Raw genomic sequence first — 21962 nt, forward strand, 5'->3', positions numbered from 1 at the left:
GCTCTAGGACCCTTTCTCCTGTAGAAAAAAAGATACAATTTACACTCTGGGAAAGTGGAGTTCCTGGCTCCAAAATGGGCAATTTATATTAGGCACCATCCTTCAGTGTTTACACAGATAATAACCCCTTGACATATGTACTGACATCAGCCAGATTGAATGCCACTGGACAGCGATGGGTAGCTGACTTGGCTGACTTTAGTTTCAATATCCGATACCAATCTGAACATCGAATATTGATGCTGATATTTTTGTCCTGTATGCGCTTGATTTGGGCATAGGAGTTTCTCAGTCATTACAAGATAAGTTTGTGATGCAAATCAAACGGATGACCCCAAAAGTCTCAGTCCCTAAGTAGTAAAGGATGTGTTCATGTTGGAACCAAATAAAAGCTTTGAAATCAAGCAAGACTTACCTGTGGTGCTCAAAATGTCAGGACGACATTTAATGTTGCCAGGGGTGTGTAAGGTAAACAGCTAACAAACTGCACCGTGGCACAAAAGGGGGCAAACTTTTTGGATAATTCTCCCCTGCATTCCCCAGAGGCAGTAATTTTCAGGCACTCCCTGCCCTTACTGGCTGAGGTTGCTGTTGTATGGAGGGGGACAGGTTGTTTTTGGAGCCCCCCCCCTTTTTTTTTTTGCACAGACCCCTGAGTCTCTGCTCTGTGCTACAAGTGTGAGCTGTATGTCTGTAATGACTGAGCTAATAAAAAACCCTGTGTTTTTGAAGGACAGAGTCTGCATTTTGAAGCTTGTTACACACAAACCTTTCCTACCTTCAGCTAGACAAAGTCTTTGGTTGGAATTTTTTTTTGACAGATACTGAATTTGCCACCACACGGAGCCCATAAAGCCTGTGATTATGGTACCATATTGAATGCCATGAAGAAAAAAACAAACTGTAAAGACATACAACATCCAATATACATCAACATCCTACTTTATTTACCTTTCCAGACCCACTTTGGCCTGCACAACAGCTGGGGAGCAACTAGACTTCATTTACTTTCTGTTTTGCTACTGCCGCAAAACAGCATGCCAAGTCCTCCTCCTGGTTATATTTTCCCACACGGTTCCCAATTAAAATGGGGTGTAAGATTTTTTTACATGGTGGTAAAGTCTATCATTTTAGTCCCACCCTGCCCTCTGTCTGTAAAAATATATATATCACAGATGGGAGGAGACCCTGCCCTTTGGGGAAATTCTAACCTGAAATTTGATAGTGTTTTGGATTCCCATCAAATTCAGTCGAGTAGTGATGGTGAAAGAAGAGACATTATTTTTCCCACTACCTTGGCTAGAATTGCTACTGTGCTATTCATCAATAGATACATATATCACTTGCATATCTGTGCTAAAACCTACTTAAAATAATATTAAACCCATGGAAGGATGGATATTTAGTTAAGGATTTCCCACCACTTTTGTCGTGTCAAGGCATTGCAAGTCAAAATGCAGACAGGATTAGTAATTGTTTAGTTGGGGGCTTGTGAGCTGTAGACATCCTTCTATACAAAGTGAAGAAGTCACTCAGTAATTTGACCTCTTTGTGCCACTGAAAGTTTAAACATAGCTGGGAGAAAGGAAACTCGAACGTATTCTTGGGACAACTTGTGGTCACAATTGTTTGTGGCATCTGCAGACTTCTGCAATGATTTTGATGGGGATACTTCCATGCTAAAAGAGATGAATGACTCATTAAAAGTTTTACTAAATGATTATTCTAGCTCTGAACAAACCATGTTTTACATCTGTTTTTTCTGTGCATAGAACTAAAGGACTTTAAACCACTCTTTTTGGACTGGAGTTGGTGTATTTATGATCCTGCATGGTTCAGAGATTTAAGGTCTGGCAAATGCTTCAATTGTGGCTTTATTTAAAAGGAAAATGCCTTAAAAATCTCTTAGCTTTACATTAAGAAGAGGCATCACTTTGAATCCCTTCTGTTCGGCAGGTATAAAGAGTCTGCAAAGCTGTTTTTTCCATTGACTAGACAGTGGGGGAAGCTGGAAGCCATAGAAGTCTTATCAAAACACTTACATTCAATGCAAACTTTTCCTGGAGCTCTCTCAGGGTCATTTTGTTGTACAATAGGGTCACGTCATGCCTTTCTTCTGCAGGAACAGTAGCCTGTGGACATTCTTATATTATCTTCAGAACTGACTGACAAGAATTTCAACAGCTGGAATCACACAAATGCAGGGGCATGCTCTCTTGCACGCACGTGTGCACGCACACACACACTCTCTCTCTCTCACTCTCTTAATTGCTCCTTAAAATATATTCAGTGTTTTTAGAAAGAGGAAACTCCTCGAGTCTCACACTGGGTTTTCTGCATTTCAGTTTATCAGTTAACATCCCAGTTGATAGCTCAGGATAGTGAGTACGAGACCATTGTGTTATTTCAGTAATATGATGGCCAAGAAAATCCCTCCAGAACCTGAATGGAAAACTGCAGCAGCAAGATGAAACTTCAATGTGAAAATCCCAGCACTGGCAAACTGAAGTCTGTGGGTTCTCTTCTGCTCTCAGTTTAAAAAATTAAGCAAATACACAGGTAAAGTCAGGGTATTTATAAATAAGGGAAAATTTACACTCCATGCAGTGCTGTTTTTTGGGCAGATTACTAATCTGATCTAACTGTGGTTGGGATTTTTGGGAAATACAACGAGTCTACGCCCCTGCTGAACTTTATGTCCACCTCTATCTGCCTTGTACCTAAAATGCATTTATTCGTCTCTACTTGTCTAGTCACTTGTTTGCTGACACAGCAGATTAGAATAACTAAACTCATTTTAGATAGGTTTCAGAGTAACAGCCGTGTTAGTCTGTATTCGCAAAAAGAAAAGGAGTACTTGTGGCACCTTAGAGACTAACCAATTTATTTGAGCATAAGCTTTCGTGAGCTACAGCTCCCTTCATGGGATGCATTCATCTTAGATAAATGTAAGAAATAAACTTCAGCTACACAAAAAAGTTGCAAGCACCTTAGCCAACCTGTGTATGACCCGGATATTAACGGGATACAGAATCTGTGCTATATCCCCAATTTTTTGTGTCCTATTCAACATGGCAAAACAGAGATCCTACCATAAAAGAGAACATGAAAAATAAAGACATATTTTTTATAATCGTAAACCATTTTTTAAATAGTCAACAAATCCAGATTTTTCACGTTTTTGAACTTTCATTGCTTGTGTACTTTTGGAAAGTTTTGCCATGTATAAATGCTAATAATTATAAAGCTTAATTGAACTGTAGCATATGCGTATATATATATAATTTCTTTGATTATTTTGGGAATATGGCTTTGAACTGCTAGAATATTTAGTAATGGTTAGACACGTTATTCCACATCCCGTGATATTGAAAAGAAGTCATTCGACCTAGGTAAAAATGTGTTCTTGCAGTAAATTATTCAGCCATTAGAAGCCTCTAGGTTCAATACAGAGATCCACACAGGCTGTGGTCCCTGTTACACAACAGAGACAGAGTTGGAACTTAAACTATGTGGAAGTTTGTCAGTAGTGGTAGGTATCTTAATGATGAAGTGAGCTGTAGCTCACGAAAGCTCATGCTCAAATAAATTGGTTAGTCTCTAAGGTGCCACAAGTACTCCTTTTCTTTTTGCGAATACAGACTAACACGGCTGTTACTCTGAAACCTTAAAAAAATAAATGCCTTTCAAGATGCTGCAGCACTTTAAAAGCACTGAAAGAGCCCTAGATCTGGCCAGGGGAGAATTCCCCCTTGTGTAGGTTTTACAAAAGACCGTTTATGTTGCCTTGCAAGCCCCCGCTGCAAGTCCCAGCATAGGGGGCATGGCGGGGGGCAGAAGGAAACATGGCCATCGTCAACACCACCATGACCATTCTGGATCGTGCTATTGAACAATTCACGGACGCTGCTTCAATTTAGCCCATAATCCTGGGTTAACAAAAGAGCTATAAAACTACCTTTGCCTGCCTCCCTGTGGGCTGTGAGTTTTATGTTATGCCTCACAGAGTTGCAGCACAAAAATCTCAGCTTCTCCTGTTCAAGAGAAGCTCTGATTCCACAGATCATGACAACCTATCACGCTTTCTCAGTTCACCTATCAATCTCCCATAATCTCCCATACTCACGTGTGCAATCTCAGTTTCAAGCTTCATAACCTTTGCCATTTCTTTTTGGACAAAATTGTCGTCTTTTGCCATATTCTTGTCTTCTCTGATCATTTTGGCAATGGTGATCATAAATTGCAGGTAGGCTTCCCGCACCTAAACACACATGAAAGGAAACCTTGTATGTCTGTGTAATTTTTATAAGGTTAATTATCTACATTTTCTCCACTTATCAAGGCAATCTTATCCAGAAATTCAGGTTTATAATAGCACCAGTATGAGAGATTTTCTGTGGTGTATCTTGTTGAGGGAGTTCTAGGGAAATCAGCAGATGCTCCGAGAATGAACCATGGGGCTAAATAAAAAGAAGTCATTGGACCAAGCCCCTAGATCTTAACAACCCTGAACGCTGGCAAAATTTGGTTCCCAAGCCAAGCATTGCAGCTCAGACTCTGCCCTTGTCTTTTCAATGCAAACTTCTCTCGTCCATGTAGCTTGTCTTTTTTCTATTGTTATTATCATACAGTAGCACGGAGATGCCTCTCCCAAGAACGGGAGCCCATTGAGGTTGACTCACTTCAAATACTGTCTTTTTATGTTAATTTTTGGATCACAGCTGTATTGCACTTGGTCTTCTGCTTCCATGGGCATGATGCATCATTTTCACTCTCCGCTCCCCTTCAAAAAAATTTGCAAACATGCAAATGAAACCTGCAGTAGGGGAGCTCACTTCCAACAGACAAGGCCCTGTCCAGCCTGCCCACTTTCAAAACACCCTGGTGCCACTTCCAGTACAATTTTGTTTCCCTTTTAGATCAAATCCAGCACTATGAAGTACTTGATTTGTTTTGCAAGTTCCACTGTATCTCTAAGAAGTTCTGTAGACGATTGCCTTCAACACATGCTCGATGGAGTCTGTGAATGTCAGAAGACTTTGGCCATATTCTCGAAATAGTACCTCAAGAGTATTGAGCTAGTGCACATGCTGAATTCCATGGACAGAACAATATGGGACACAGGACATAGGAATCACAATTTGTTAAGGTGGCTGAGGTGAGGATGCCGGCAGATCTGCTGCCATCAAAATCTCACAGCTGTGTAGTTTGGATGAAGAAAGTCTTGGGATTATATCTCACTACAGGCATGATCTTGAAGTCAACGGAAAGACACGCAGGGATATCAACAGGCTTTGGATCAGGCCCCTACTCCTGTAATATGCAACTGAGTCTGAAATGTTTGATCATTGTCTACATGGTTCCCCCTTCATTCACATTAGGAAATTCAATTTAATGCTTGGCTGCAAATCTACTCAGTTAGCATGAAATAATTACAAAAATAAAAAGAGCTTCTAAAGAATTTTCAGGCCTGAAATTGACAAATTATCTCTATCCATCTACATTTGCAGCAGCTCAGCCAGGCATTTACAAAGAAAAGCAAGCAAGACGGAGAAAGTGAACAAATTTGATCTGTGCAGTGGAGGAAAGTGAAACAGTTTCAAAATAGTGTCTCCAAATGTTCATGTAGTTTTTGGAACTCACAGCAAAAAAATAAGGATCACCCAACACATACAGGGTCAGATTCTCATCAGCTGAGGATCTGGTCCATTCATCTTCCTTCTATTTGTCCAAGTCAATCCTGATTTCATGAATGGAATTGTCTGTCTTGGGGGATATCTGAAACCTTCTACAGTTGGGGTTTATCAGAATGAATTTGCGGATTTGTATGAAATCCCCATATTGTAGAAATATGGGAATAAAAGAATTACCACATTGGATCAGACCTGCAGTCCATCTAGTCCAGTGTCCTGTCTCTGACAATGGCTGGTACCAGATGTTTTTAGAGGATAGTATAAGAAACCCTGCAGTAGGCAGATGTGGGATAATCTGCCCCACATAAAGGTCTCATCCCTATCCCTATAAATTAGAGATTGGTTTAAACCCTGAAACACGAGGTTTTATCTCCTTTCCAGTACTCTTTTTGTTAGCATTAACTATTGCAACTCTGGATAGTCTTGTTATTGATTTAAATGTCCAATCCATCTTCGAGTCTTGCTAAATTTTTGGCCTTAGTGACATCCTGTGGCAATGAGTTCCATAGTCTAACTGCGATTGTTGGAGAACATGAAGATTCAGCTATCTGTGGTTTGTAAAAGCTGTGTTCACCTGCACATGATTAGTGAAAGGCAATTTTTAGTAGCAAAGTTCCGGAGTACTTACTCTTCCGTAATTGCCACCATTAAAGTAGTAGTCTCTGGATGGCATTCCCAAACTGGGCTGGTCGATCTGAAGGAAATCAAATACATATCTGTAGTGAGTGATGAGCAGTGAGACTGGCTGGCAAGAAGGGGTCATTCAAGAGCAACGTGAAAAGCTGCGTGGACCACTGGAAGGACCATAGCACTCTGTTACATGATAAACCCACTATAGTAGCAAGCTTAGCCTATTATTCCTTGGAGCTGGAAGTGAGATGGAAGCCAGAACTACTACCTCCAGTCCTCAGAGGTCCAAGCATGGGATTCAGATCTGACTCTTACTCTCTAGGGTAGTATCGGATGGATACTTATCCTGGGTTATAAGGCAAGATTTTTCAGTGACCATTGAGACCTCAGAAAGACCAAAATAAAGTAACCTGCCAGAGACGATGCTGCTCACTCCTGGGCTAGATTTCATTTGTAACAATAAAAGATATGAGACTAACGATATTCATAGTTATGTAGGGACTAGCTATGTTTATTGGATATCTGCAGTAGAGTTTCATGCCATCTATTGAACCCTGCCAGGTAAGTCACTCTACAGTGGCCCAGTGGGTGTAAATCAGTATAGGATCTGCATCAACATGTGTTTGATACTGTTTGGGGTACCATGAATAGATTTGTAGGGTTTTTTTTAATATGCACATTTTGCCCATGTTTGGAATGCCCACCAGTACAAATCAGTGCTTATGGAAAGCATGTCTAAATGCAATGCAAATAGCGACCCATTGTGAATCTGGATTACTGGGACTTATGGAGATGTAGTTCCCTATTATTTTTCTTACATAAATGATATGTCTGCTGGAGTCCCGGTCATCGTTCCATACGAACATATCAATGAAGACTCGTTTGTTAAATCTGGAGTTCAGTGTGGAGAGTTTTTCTTCAATGCTCCAATTTGGCTCTGGGGGAAATAGGAGGAAAATATGCATTGTTTATTGATGTGCATCAAGGGTAATTAAGTTTCATATATTGTAAGCCTATTGCTTACGTAATTTAAAATCAGACTGGGCAGAGCACTTGAGAATATTTTGTAGGGAACAATCCTGCACTGGTTGGGAGTGGATGAACAAAGTGATCCCAGTGGGACTTCTCTATCTGTAACTGATTATTCATCATTCTTCTTCTTAGTGTAAGTGCTGGACAATTCTACCTTGCACAAAGCACACAGCCCCAGGAAAACCCAATTCTTGCTCCAAGCAGAATGTTTAGATATACAGACAAAACAGTTCAGATGCACAAGGCACTGATGTCCCTATGTTAGTGTCTGGCCTGGGTTTTGCTGGATAGAAGTGAGACAGTCGCTCTAAGCTGGGGGTCAATGCTGGCGGGCTTTGTGGAAGAGATGAGTTTTAAGGAAGGACAAGAGAGACGAGGAGGGTGTTCACCTTGCACTTCCTGGATGGGAGGGTCTTGTAGGGGCAAGACGAAATAAAAGGAATGGGCATTTCTTCATTGCCAGTTTGAAGATTAGGAGTGGGATTTTCAAAAGCTACCAGTGTTGATGTAATTCTGCTTCCAGGGAAGCCAACCATTGATGTAACCCATTGACTCCAATGGGAGCAGAGTTTGGCTAATGCTGAGTGCTTTTTAAACTCCCACACTGAGGTGTATAATCCATACATCACACCAGGCGCTAGTTATCCACCTGCCCAGGCATTTGAACATGCCCATCACCGTGGTATCTAAATAGACCTGTTCTTTTTTCATGTTTCTGATGACAGATCTTCTTTGTTTAATAAAAGGGAGGTTCATTTCTAATGGCCTATAGCATCTGTAAAGCAACTACCACTTTGGTAACTAAATGTCAAAAATACAAATATGTGCATGCAAAAAAGTATATGCAATTACACACCTATGCTACAAATCACCATATTGTTGCCTAGTTAACCTGTGATGGTTCAAGACCTAATTATGATAGTTGCATACAAAAATATAGGAGCACAATTTTTGCATGGGTGTGTGCACCTTGGAAACTTGCATCTAAAAGTTGTAAAAAACTCTGGGGTTTCTACTTTCAGATTTTGTGCCTGTCTTGAGGTTTTAAAATTGTTCATATTTTATCATTTAAAAGTTATCTGCCCTTTACCTGGATTATTTATTGCAAAAAAATTATCTGTGTCTATAAAACAGGGTTCTGAAATCTTTGATTGCAGGCATTCAATCAAGGCCTTCTTGTTTATGCAGATGGATGCATTCTAAATGATGTGTGAATGTCTCTCAGAACTTCGTTAAGGAAAGCCTCCGTGGAGATGTGATGCAATGACATCAGCCTCTTTAGGAAGATAAATTACCCTAACCTGACAACGTAGAGCTCTCTGAGCACACACTATTACCTTTGGTGATATTCCAATCTGCTGAAGCCACTGGCCAATCTCCAACCATAGCTAAAACCTCTAACAGGGGCAATGAATCTCGCTGCTCTATGAAGCCTGAGGAGGAAGAAGAGGAAATAAATGTAAAGTCCCGTTTTTGATTCACTAGAAACGAAGAAGAATGGATGAAAATTTAGACTGAACTAAGCAGCTGAAGGCAGATTCTAAAAGTCCCCTATGAACCTGGATGGTGTTACACAGCGTGGTGTCATCTTTCAACTCCACTGGGCAGTAACCGTATCTTAACAAGAACTCTTTGAGCATGAAATGTTCTGTTCACAGGGTGAAAGAGTTAGTGATTTGGGGGGTGTTTTGTGACTCATTCTGGGGTTCAGACAAACCCCAATCCTCTGGTGGGTTTTGACTTGTGAAACTGATGAATTCCCTGCAAAGCTATTAGTGTAACTGTGACACCTATGAGAAGGGAGGGTAGGTGTCTGAAACCTCAGCCTGGTTTCTTGGGCCCCTGATTTGTTTTATAAGCTTTTGGTCTGCTTCAGCCCTCACCTTCGTAGAACATTATAATGCATGGGCAGTGAACACACAAAGATGGAGACTGAGGTTAGTGTTTCTCTGTATAAATCAGAAGTTCTTATCCAAGGATAAAAGTTCTTCAGAATTACACAGAATTATACAGAATTATGACCAAGTAATTAACTGTGGGTGAATTTTCCACTCTGTGTCCCTTATAACATTACAGTATTGAGCCTGGTCCCTGAGTGAGGCCTGTCAGCACTCCCACAATATACAATTAACTAATAATAAGATAGTATCACTATCATAAACTAGTGCTTTTGGCTGTTACTGTATAATTTTTCTAAGTGGTGTAGTATGCACACACACACACAGTTGTTTATAACACATTGTGTATGTTCTGTAAATCCATACACATAATCTTCAAATTCTCTCCTACAAGCCGTTATCTGCCAATGAAAATAGACTAGACTTCTCAGGTAAAATGTAGGCATTGAAGAGCTTATATTTCATTGACCTTCAAAGACACTTAGGCTCCTAAATGCCTACTTTCTTTATGAACATGTGTTTGAGGTGCTTTAGAAATCATTACTCTGTGCCTTAATCACATTTTGTTTTGCTTGTAAATGACTTCAAAAGCAAAGAAAGTTTCATTTAAAAAAACACATGGAGTTGCTAAGTGACAAGAGTTTAGTCACCCATTGTGTCATTTATAAAAATCAAATAATTTAAAGCAAAGAAATAATATTTAGAAGCATCCTAAATCTTGCACTGTCCACATGTAACTCAAAGAAGGGTTTTGCTGATTTTCTTCAGATGTTTTAGAAACATTCTCCTTTGCCTTCAGAACTACTAGAAGTTACTCATTTCTTTGATTACGAGAACAAAATCCTCATCATATAATGCTGCTTTCTGGCATTTAAGTTCCATCATTTTTGGAGAGTGGGAGTTCTGTAGCGTTTGCCCAACGGTTGGTTTTGTAGACGACTCTTGGGGGACACGCTCCTTGAACTGCCATTCCTGAATATACCAGGGACCTGACCCAACTCCTCCTGAAGCCAACAGGAAGACTTCCATTGACTTCAGTGTGGGACTTGTATTGGGTCCCAGGAGAATATGGGATAAGACTCATGACTGGATGTTTGTGTTCAGAAAGGCAGGCTCCTCATATAGAAGTGGCTAACCTATTACCTAATGTGCCATATCCCAGAATGCACAGCCTAAATAAAGACTTGTGTGTGCACTCAAGTCATCTTCCGGCAGAAAGGCAGGGTTTTCAGGGGAGACCCGGAGAGAGAGCGATGTTGGTGGGAAGGTTTTGCCCGAAGGGTGGGTTTGTTACTTTCACAAGTATAGCAGCAGCAGAAGAGGAGACTTACTCTCATTCATGCAGGAAGTGTAAAGCATTTTAGCTTTCCGAAAGGCTTCTTGATCACCCTGCTCCGGAGCCTCCAGCACACCTGGAGGGATGGAACCACTGCAGTGAGACGGTGCCCTGGGTAACCTTCCTCATCATCTGAATCAGTGCTAGTGTAGGAATGCCAGCACCAATCAGCGCCCACTGGCTCCATTGACCACGAAATCAGAGTGCTCTGTACTGGAACTATTGTGCAGGAAGGGGGAGGTTGTGAAGGACACACACACACACACACACACACACACACACAGAGCTTCTCCTACTCGCACTGAAGTCAATGTCACAAGGCCAATCGATTTCAGTGGGACCGGAGCCGCCCTTTCAGTGTTTGTGCGTTGAGGGGCTGGATGGGAAAGGCCTGGTCCAGAGATGGGGTATTGCAGGTACCAGGGCGTTCATTACTTAGCATGTCACTGTGCCGCATGTTGATTTTTATTTTTTACCCGACAGTTGCCAGCTGTTAACACCAATTACACAAACACAACCGTGGTATGTCCGTAATTGTGGTGTGGCGGCCGTTGGCAAAGGCTGGCTTTATCATGCCTATCGTTGCGGGGGGAGGGGGGGAAATGACATAAGTCAACTTTTCTTTATTTAAAAAAAACACAGTGGTGGTAAGAAATCCCCCTGTCACCACCTCTGCACCCATCCCCCACTCAGATCGAGTGCTGGATGGGGCCTAGTCTACGCGAGAGACATTTGCTGGTAGGGCTATTCAGACAAACCCTCCTACACACAGGTTAGACTGAGCTTTTGGGAGCAGGGACCATCTTTGTGTTCTGTGTTTGTACCGCACCGAGCACAATGGAGCCTGCTCCAAGACTAGGGCTCTTAGGTGTTGTGTAATACAGCTTTTGCTACTACTAATATTCTGGCAAAGGAGTGCTTGGGCCGGCATAGCTTATACCAGTCCCCCAAATGAAATAAGCTATCCTGCCAAAAGGATGTTTTTGCCTGTATAAGTGCGTCTACACAAGGGCTTTGGCTGGTATAAAAATGTTGTAAGAAATCACACCCCTAACTGACATCACCGTACTGGCAAACATTGTAAAGTCTAGACCTGGCCTGAGACGGACGCATGGCTTTTTTCAAGAGTCCGGATCAGATCCTCCGATGGTACGAATCAATGTCACTCCACTGACGTGAATGAAGCTATGTTGATTTATGAATGAGGCTCTAGCTCTTGTTTAGGAAGCCATGACTAAAAATTACTTCGACCCTCTTTCATGGTTTTACAGACCATGGGGGCAATGGTATTTTTTGGGGTAGGGGAGTGAATGCATTGGTTTAATGCAGATTTAATTGTGTTGGCTACCACTTCTGGGGAGCGGGTGGGCGGATATATCTTTAGTTCAAACTTCTGATGCTCAGGCTCGTTATTTTGCATACATGCTGTAACCCTGTCCCAGTCCTACCTTTCAGGATGATCTCCAGTTCATCTCTCAGTATGTCAAAAATGCTGTATCTCGAACTGGTTTCTGGGATGACATGCCGGTTTAGCCAGCCCCCACAGGCGTACTGATAGAAGTCTGTGCAAGGCTCAGTCATTGGATCCATGTTCTGAAGTATTCTAGCAGCTACAAGAAAAGGAGTATTTGTGGCACCTTAGAGACTAATTTATTTGAGCATAAGTTTTCGTGAGCTACAGCTCACTTCATCCGGTGAATTGGTTAGTCTCTAAGGTGCCACAAGTACTCCTTTTCTTTTCGTGAATACAGATTAACACGGCTGCTACTCTGAAATCTAGCAGCTACGTATCACAAAAACTAGATACCTGAGTTGCATCGGATGTCCAAGCTGCACATAATGCTCTGAGGTTATTCAGGGAGGGGTCACTGCTCGGTTCCCTCCTTGAGCAAGGACACAGGTATGTTTCCCAAGCAGGTGCTCTGCAGAACAGATCTTTCATCTTCATACTACTCATCTGGGGTAAGATTCACTCTGGTGCAATGGGACTGCAAAAAGCCCTAAGCACCATTTCCAGTCCATTTAAACCTCAGTGCAAGGACCCAATGGTGTGCAGGACTTTAAATGAGCCATCTGCACAGGGCAAACTTCCACCCTGGCAAACCCCTTCAGCAGGGCTTTGACTGGCTGCAAGTGGTAGTCCCCCGTGGTGACATTGCCGCATAAAGGCATGACAAGTACTTCACATTCTGATGGAGAGTGAGAGGGGAAATAAGATCTACAAGCAGAACAGTTGGTTGGGCAGGGGCTGCTGTGCTTTTTATTATGTGACTGAAGTCACTCAGCCTGCAGCCTCCTGCCTAGGGCCATTGACCCCCAATGGTAATTTCCCCCTGCACAAAGGAGTGCCAGACTTCTCCCTATTAGTGCCAGCTGCAGATAATAACACTGATACAATAACAATACCATGTAGCTCTTATATAGTGCTTTTCATCCACGGATCTCAAAGCACATCATAAAAGAAGTACCATTGTTTTACAGATGGGGAAACTGAGGCATGGAACCCTTGAATGCTGATATGTGCAGCCAGCTTTGGGAAAAATTATTCTTCAGTCCATGCAGCAGATCTGATCTCTTATCAACAAGGCAAATTTCTATAGTATAGTCTGCCCTGATTCCACATACAAAAACACCACTGAATTAACTGAGAGTGGGGATCCCAGGAGAGAATTTTTCCCTTTTATGTTGTTTTCTCAGATAGCTTGAATGAGTCTGAATGAGGATGAACAAGTAGCTGCTTACCTGGCTGGTCAATGCTAGGTAGGGTGCAGCAGGATGGCTCACTTTCAGACAAAGGGTGGGATTTTCAAAAGCCCCTTACTTAACAGCTCAAGTCTCATTGTGCCTAAGTGACTTAGGTGCAAAAGTCCCATTGAAGTCAATGGGACTTGTGTTCCAAAATCACTCAGGTGCTTTTGGAAATCCTGCCCAAGATTCAAATCAGCAATGCTAGTATTATTAATGCAGCCAAACGGGAACTTTCATTCCTTTCAGCTCCTGAGCATCATTTCAATCATCTTTTCCTTTCCTTTTAAAGGACAGTCACAGTCTCTTCCTGGGCTTGGGTGAGAGTTGGGGGCAGTGCGTACATCTGACATGACACCTCTGCAGCCAGGATACAGATGAAGAATTATTACCTGCTGCGACACATCCCGGAGTAATGCATATGCTGCCGGCATTGGTACCATGCTGCGTATCTGTGGGGGAGAATAAAACCACATGATGCCATGATTCACTTACGTAAGGAACAGCTGACACTCCACCGCGGCTCGACTTCATTCTGAGCTCACCTGGGCTCTTTTTATTTTATTTTAAAGGAAGTGAATTCTAGTGCCAAGGAAAGAGGCCAGGATGAGAGACCTTTGTCTATCTGAAGAATAGGTGCAGTGAGGGCAGCTACAATGAAAGCATCTATCAGGCTGCCCTGCCAGGACAGCACAGCTCATTTGAAGGGGGTGAGAGACTAGTTCAATTCCCAGGCTAATCCACTCCATGGTCTCTATGATACAATCTTTTATGATAAAACAGACAATAGCTACTGAAAGTTGGATGCCATCTTCGGTGATTTCTATCAAGCTACTCATGGCACAAAGCACCTTGTTTAACTTTTTCCTATTCAGGGTTGCGGCTCAAAACCATTGTGAAACCTGGAATCTAGCGATGGTATTTTCTGCCAGTGAAAACCTCTCTCAGAATAACTGTGGCTTTGAAAGCCAAGTAGAACAAGGTGCTTCTAGTGTGCTATAAGCAGGATTCCTCCTAGGCTCTTTTTTTCTATTCTGCTGTTCGCTGTCTCTCGGTGAAACTTACCCCTGTGCAGACTTGGCCCAGTTGCACCAGACCTAGGCACCACTTAGGTCCTGAGTAAGCCCTCAAAGTTAGGCATAAATGCAGCATAGTCCTTGCACTTGACAAGTCAGTTGATCTCTTTGTATCTCAGTTTCCCTATCTGTAAAATGGGCATTACCACACTTATTTTATAGGGATGCTGTGAAGCTTTTTTCATTCGTGTTTGTAAATTGCTCTGAGAGCTTCTGATGAAGGAAGGTGCAATGTTAGTGAAGGACATTCTTGTCATTAGTTGTAAATTTTATAAACAGGAATCTGCTCAGGCCACAAAGCTGGGATCTAGATCCAAAATTCCCCTCCAAGTTTGGGATTGTTTGGTATTTTACAGAGTTTGGCCTGCTCCCCAAATCCTCCAGGATTGTTCAGGAATGTTTGGATGTGGTGTGCTTTATGCCTATGCTTTTCCCTGGCATAATTTCAGTCTCATTTGTGCTTGGCTGCTTTCTGTTAAGCAAAGGATCACTGAGGCCCACACTGGGAAAAACAACCAAAAAATCACTTTCCAAATGGATTAAACTTGGTTCTCCTGTGCAGCAATGTTTCTAGTGCAGAGATATTGGGCAAACCGATTCAAGCTGAATACAGGTGTTTGCCAAGAGTAGACTCTGTCAAAGTAATTCAGGTAGACGTAGAACAGTGGGGAGGAAAAGAGTGCTTTGAAGTTCATCAGTGAAACCAACAGCAACAGCACCCCTTGTGATTGGGAATGTAGCATTCAGGGCTAAACCAAGTGGGAGTGTGTGTGTGTAGAAATTTGCGTTAGAAAAACTGCACAAATTATGGTCTAGTAATTAGACAGGGGACTGGGAATCTGGACCAGAGGTGATTAAAGTATTTGTGACATCATACAAAACTACTCAAAATTTGAGGTTTTTGCACATTGTACAAACTTGAAAATAGGCCCATTTTTGTGAAAAATGTTCCTAAACTGCATAACTTTTTGAGCTAAAAACCAAACCCTTTTCAATGCAGACAAGCAGCTTATGTATCAAAGGCATGAACATTCATGTGGGTGCAAATATTGGCATACTGAAATCGCAGATAAAGGGAGAACAGGAGACGGGCGAGGAGAGGAAGAGGAAAAAGCGCAATAGTCACACCCCACAAATGTGTGTATTTTGCACTGTTCTAGTCAGTATCATGGGGACCCCACTTGTGTTGGGCCTGTTTCTTTACTGCCTAAGATGATTTTACACCACTTGAAAGGGAGAGCACAGTGGGTGTACGTCTGTACAACATGGCCAGGTCGAGAAGTGGCATTTTCACACGCTTTGCACTGATATAAATGGTAACACAATGCAGAGGGGAATTAGCCTTCTGCTGTGGGATGTGTATGACTTCCACTGAATTCCGTGGGAGTAACGTATATCGCCGGGAGAATCAGGTCCCTAGGTTCTATTCCTGGTTTAACTATTGACTACAGGAGAAATTCATCCCTGTGCAGAAGGAGAGCAGAATGTCTATACACTATCTGAGCTCCTCCGTGGAGGGTTTAAGTGGTGCCCAAGCCTAGAATCAGTCGTCTGCTTGGGGTGAAAGAACTTCACATTGTACAATTTACAAAGCAAATTACCCCACCTTTCAGTTTCCCCTTCTGCACAATATAGGTAACTTCAGACCTACTTCATAGGGGCTTGTGAGACTTAATTGATGTTCATAACCTGTTCCATGACCCCCAGAGAAAGGTGCTTTGAGAGAGCAAAGTGTTACCATTAGACACAATATGTGGCTATGCTTTTTCAGTTGAGCTCTTCAATAGCCCTCACTGCAAATGACGTATAAAATGTCTGATAAACACATTGCATTAGCAGGCGTTTTCTCTCTTCTGTTTGGGCTTGTTTAAAATGATAACATTTGAAGACCATATTTTGACCAGGCAACCCCTCTGGGAGGGATAGAACACCAAGTAATTATAATCACATTTGAGACAATCAAAGAACTATGTATAACATAAATAACAGAGGGTGGGGGTAAAATTTGATGGAAATCTGGCACAAGTCAGATATTCCTCAGCTTTCAGCTCATGATCAGGGACGTTTTGATTTCTGTAATAAGAACATAAGAGCCGCCACACTGGGTCAGACCAATGGTCCATCTAGCCCAGTGTCCTGTCTTCTGACAATGGCCAGTGCCAGATATGCCACTTGCCTAATTGCTCCTCAGATGTTTTGATTTGTGCGTACACGCTGATCTTTCTTGTTCAGGAAAGAGGTCCCTGCCTTTGATGTCTTCATGAACACACGGTTACCTGCAATGGGCTAATGAAAGCTAACACCAAACAGCAGAGGAAGCCCAAATTGAGAATTATAATTGGGAAAGAATGCAAATGGGATTAAAGCAGAGAGGAAATTTTTTTTCTGGCTGCTATAAATAAACTGCAGTAGGGAAAACATGGACAAAAAAATTCTCACGTACTCAGGAGAATCAGGCATTTGATTTTTACATCCACAGCATAGGGGTGTGGATGGATTAATTAGAATGAGAGCCACTTCAGCCTGAGATTCACTTAGTACATTGGCCGGTAAAATATGTCAGACAAGAACAGAGAAGTCTCATTACTCAGTGTTTTCTCCTCCAGTAACAGTCAATATAAAAGCTGGACTGCTGGAAATAGGATGGGTATCTCTTAAAAATCTTCCTCATTTTCTTAACTGGGACCCAAGATGACAGACAAGAGTTTTGTGATTTTGCTTCTCCACTTCATTTCTAATAGGTCCATCCAGTGAACCTGCTACCTCTTGTTAGAAATTTTCCAGAGGAACATTCATCTGTCTGAAATGCTGATTTGTTGGAAGCAAAACCTTTTGTGGAAAAGTGTCAATTTCAATGACATTTTATTGGGAAATGCCACTCAATCCCAGCCAGCCAGCCAACCAACCAAAAAATAGTACTAAATGTTTTTTAAAACAATCAAAACGCTATCACTAACCTGGACAGAATTTAGACCCCAAAAAGGAGAAGTGCCAAAGACCCCATACCATCAGCTAGGACTTCACTGTTGCATCTGCTTTCACATGGAACGAACTCACATGTGGGGGTGATGGGCAGTAGTACAGAACCCTAAGACAGACTGATAGATAATTTCCCAAAAGACTGGCCACCATATTTTCTTCCATCATTTCTCATGGACCAGACTGCACCACATGGCAGTTATCATCAAAGCATTTTTCCCGACCATGCCCTGAAAATGACTTGATTCAAAGGCTGGAACTGAAACTCTATCAGCAAGCATCTAACTCCAAAGCACCAGAAAATGGACCCTGTGATGAAAGTGTAATTGAGCTGGGTGAAGGAGAGACGTCAGGTCTGTTTTGAAACCTCTGTAGCATATGTGGAGTTCTAAAACGTTGTCACCGAACTGGATCATTAAAAATGGCCTGTGAAGGGTTCTCAGCTTACTTCCAAAAGTGGTGCTTTTGTTTCCCCTTCAATTATCTCAATTACACCTCTGTATAATTCCTGGCAAAACCAAGCTGAGTTGATGCTTTATGTGATATGACCAATGCCACCTGCTCTTACTCCCCAGTATGCTCAATGGGGCTTTGCAGACTAATCTGACTAACACTTTGCACAATGCTTTGCCATTGCTCTTTTCCTGAACCTCACATGAATTTGCTTGAAAACAACACCAGAGGTGGGAAATGTACACTCTGAGTCTACACTGCAAAACTGTGTGTACTACATTTTCCAGCCTTGCTTTGCCAGTAAAAAAAAAAATCCTATTTTATCATAATAGATAGATCTTCCTGTTGGTGTAATTTGAGGAAAGGGATGGTGACACTTGTGTGAACTGTAACCAAATACGTCAATGAAGAGTCTTAATTTGATATCCTCTGATGAAAACTGCTAAATACAAATGCCTATATATTCCGGTAGGCTACTAATGCACAACCTGTAAAACTATTTCCCCATGCTTATTTCCACCCCCCTCGCCACAGTTACTCTCACCTTCTTTCAGAGGAACAGCCGTGTTAGTCTGTATTTGCAAAAAGAAAAGGAGTACTTGTGGCACCTTAGAGACTAACCAATTTATTTGGTCAAATAAATTGGTTAGTCTCTAAGGTGCCACAAGTACTCCTTTTCTTCTCACCTTCTTGTCAACTGTTGGAAATGGGCCATCCTGATTATCACTAAAAAAGGTTTTTTTCTCCTGCTGATAATAGCTCACCTTAATTGATCACTCTTGTTATAGTGTGTATGGCAACACCCATTTTTTCATGTTCTCTGTGTATATATCTATCTTCCTACTGTATTTTCCACTGGATGCATCTGATGAAGTGGGTTTTAGCCCATGAAAGCTTATGCTCAGATAAATTTGTTAGTCTCTAAGGTACCACAAGTACTCCTCATTCTTTTAACCTGATGTGACTTACTGGTATAATAGGGCAGGGATAACTCATGGGTTAATACATTTTCTGTAAAGCTCCAAAGCCAAAACAAAACAAACGTCTAGCTAGATGGCTGCACTTTGAAATGTCCAAGTATAAAAATCACAATGGGGTGAATTATGCATGATCCAGAGTTTGACACTAACATTAAGACTAGTGCATTGCAGTGGGGAAAAACCGGATTATTGGAGATGCTGTGAACACAGCCGAGTGAATAAGTAAATGTTTGGTTTGGTGGCTGCAGTGGAAATTTTTTGCTTTTTATCATCAAGACAATTAACACAAACATTTCATTTGGGTTGAACGAAACGTCGTTTTGAAAAGACACTTCAAAGAGAAATGCCGTTTCCAATCAATGTTTCTGAAACAGTTCAACACTTCCGAATTCCCCCCCCCCTTTTTTTTCAGCTGAAACAATTTGACCTGAATTTGTGAATAGTTTCAGTGCCCTGAAAAATGCATTTTGGGGTCAAATTTACTATTCGAAGGCCACCCAGCTCTAGCTCTGACTCCATTAGCCCCACAGGTGAGCAGGAAGTCAGTGCTTGAGTAGCTATGGGGTAGCTCCATCAAAAAGCCAACTCGAGTGACAAAATTTCAACAGAGCAACACTGGTTTACACCAGCTGAGGATCTGGCCCAAAGGGAGAGAGGGAAGGTCAATGTCATTGTGGCAAGAGCTATTGCACATTCAAAGGTCTGCTGTTTACCACAGACATGTCAAAGTTCCGCAGGAACCTGATCCAAAGCCCAGTGGAGTCAATGAAAAGAATCCTATTGTCTTAGGTGAGCTTTAGAGCAGGCCCTGGACTGGGATTCATGCTTAACATAGTCAGTAACGAACTATAGGAACTTATAAATGGGTCTTTAGACTTGTTTAGCACAACAGTGTCAGGGCAGCACAATGATTCTGCTGAGCAGTGGGTCGTTCGAAATTTTCAGAACGCAAGCATGCTTTGCACTTCATTCCCTTTTTGAGCTTTCTTTTCAGAAGGTGAGAACCCAGCAAATGACACAGTCATATGTTCAAAGCATACTCTGGCCTTGTGGTGTGGGTTTTTTGGTTTTGATTTTTTCTTTTGTCTGAGTGTCTCTCCCCTCCTCCCCTTCTTCAAGGACTACAGATGGCTGAGGATGGCACATATTAAAGCAATTAGATCCACAGTTACCGTTTGGCAGGCACTTGTTTCCCAGACAGTTCTCATCTGCAGAAGTGTTGTCAACATTGCAGATTGGCTGTGTCGCTCTTAAAGCTGAGCCGTTTACTTGTAACACATAATTGATCCACTGAAGTTAGCTTCTTTTCTTCAGAGAATATCTGTACTGGATGTCAATTTCCTCAATTTGTACACACCACTCAATTTATTATTATTATTTGCAGTTTTTGCTCCTCTATTTGCAAATATTTTAAAATCTACAGCTTGATTGTAGGCTGCTCTAAGCAACTGTTGGATATTCTATATACGTGCTGCATTGGTCAGTTGTGATTGGTTGAACAAGTCCCCTTGGGATTATTTCTGTAACCTTATTGGATGACTTTGCAAGCATTTAGGGCACAAATACCTGTGTGTACAAATCTAAAATTCATTTCCCACAGATACTTGTGCCTATGTTTTTGAAATTATTTCTCCATGGCAAATTCAGATGGATAAAACTTGGTCCATGGAGGTTTGCAATTCATCTGTCTGCAGACAGCGCTGCATCACTCTGTTTAAAATGGGAGTTAAGTGGTGCAACTTACCAGGCCTTTGACAGGTGAATATCACTTAAGAAGCAAACGCAAGCTATCTTTGGGCACGGCCGATGGAAATGAATTTATAAATTGAAGCAAGAATTAGCAGATGCTGAATATTCATCCAACTTCTGTCATTCTGGACCTGTCCCTCCTTTCATTTGGATTGGTTTTACATCCATGTAACTCCGCTTCCTCCACATTCACTCCAGTATGAAAGGTGAAGAGCATGGCTCGCTCTCAGAATTTCATTGTGGAGCTTGTGATCATATTTTTGTTAAAGCCCCAGCACCTGGAGGCATGTGATTGCCTGAGAATCTCAGCTGTATTAAAAACAAAATTAAGTTTCTAAGCTTTATGGGGCAGGGACTGTCCTTTTCCTCCATTTGTACAGCGCTTAGCACAATAGGGTGCTGGTCTGTGGCTAGGGCTCCTAGGTGCTACTGCACTACAATGAATAAATAAAACAATAATAATAATGTTAACGCTTAGGGTTGTGGAGAAAATCTTACAAATATTACCTGTGAGAACCCTAAAGGCTCTGAAACCAGAAACAAATTTTTTCGAACAGTTGGGGTTGGCAATAGTGGGAGAATTTCATTTAAATAGCATTCATCAGTGTTTTTATAAAGGTTGACTGTGGCTTGACATACTCTATTATGATAGGATCAGTGTTAAGATGCTTTTGGGACCAAAGCCTGTGTGATGCAGGGATGGAATTTTTGGGGTTGTGCTAATAACTCTCATGCTATTCAGGAAGTGTCCCTGAGGCTGATCCTTTGGGAAGGTAATGAATGGGGGAAATCATGTAAAGGACTCTGGCATATTCAGATCAAAAGTACATCCCTTCACCTTTGTCTTCCTCCCTGTCTACCCTCCTCTCAAGATCATTCTGCAGTTGTCTCTTTCCTCTGCTTTTGGACTTATTTGGGCCCGGCATTGGGGATATAAAGGCTTCTTTAGAGGTCAAAAATCCCTCAGATCTCTTACGAAAAGATTCATCAGTGCTGGTCCAAAAGAGTGTTGTCACACGGCTGCATAAGCTGCAATGTTTTGCAACATGATTGGAACAAAGAGGGGAAAGAGGACGTATGAGCCTATTAATTTTCAGCTGGCTAAATAGCATTTTCTGTAAGAAGCATTTCCAGGGAAGTGTCATTTTGATGAAGACCGTATTTGGCTGTAGCTGTGAATCTGTGTACCTTTTAATTAGAAATCAAGGACCCTGTTCCCATTTCCAACCTTAACACTCGTGTGTAATTAAAATAAAATAAATAAACACAAAGTAAAAGTTCTTGCTCCCATCATGAACATTCTGTCCAAATTGCATTTCCCCCGTTGCTGTGTTACTGGGAGTTACAACCCTGGAGCCTAGATTTGAACAACGCCTGCTGCCCTCTTGTTA

The 21962-nt window shown here is 41.8% G+C and overlaps 1 protein-coding gene across 4 annotated transcripts in view; it reads right to left on the reverse strand.

The window, feature by feature from the left end:
• Window positions 1-21962, reverse strand: part of MMEL1 (membrane metalloendopeptidase like 1) — a 68585-nt gene that overhangs the window by 22945 nt on the left and 23678 nt on the right. For 3 of the 4 annotated variants that reach the window (XR_007353240.2, XM_048824569.2, XM_075120964.1), the window contains 8 exons: window positions 13727-13786; window positions 12038-12199; window positions 10585-10665; window positions 8693-8788; window positions 7142-7260; window positions 6322-6387; window positions 4127-4261; window positions 2043-2132 (listed from right to left, as the gene is read on the reverse strand). Coding sequence is in view for 3 of the 4 variants with exons in the window: in XM_048824569.2 (XP_048680526.1) it covers window positions 2043-2132; window positions 4127-4261; window positions 6322-6387; window positions 7142-7260; window positions 8693-8788; window positions 10585-10665; window positions 12038-12199; window positions 13727-13786 (809 nt within the window). In the remaining variant the exon portion in view is untranslated. The remainder of the gene's footprint in view (window positions 1-2042; window positions 2133-4126; window positions 4262-6321; window positions 6388-7141; window positions 7261-8692; window positions 8789-10584; window positions 10666-12037; window positions 12200-13726; window positions 13787-21962) is intronic. The other variant, XM_048824570.2, reaches the window with a different exon arrangement.

The sequence above is a fragment of the Caretta caretta genome, chromosome 18 (genome assembly GCF_965140235.1).
Source record: "Caretta caretta isolate rCarCar2 chromosome 18, rCarCar1.hap1, whole genome shotgun sequence".
Classification (NCBI taxonomy): Eukaryota; Metazoa; Chordata; order Testudines; family Cheloniidae; genus Caretta; species Caretta caretta.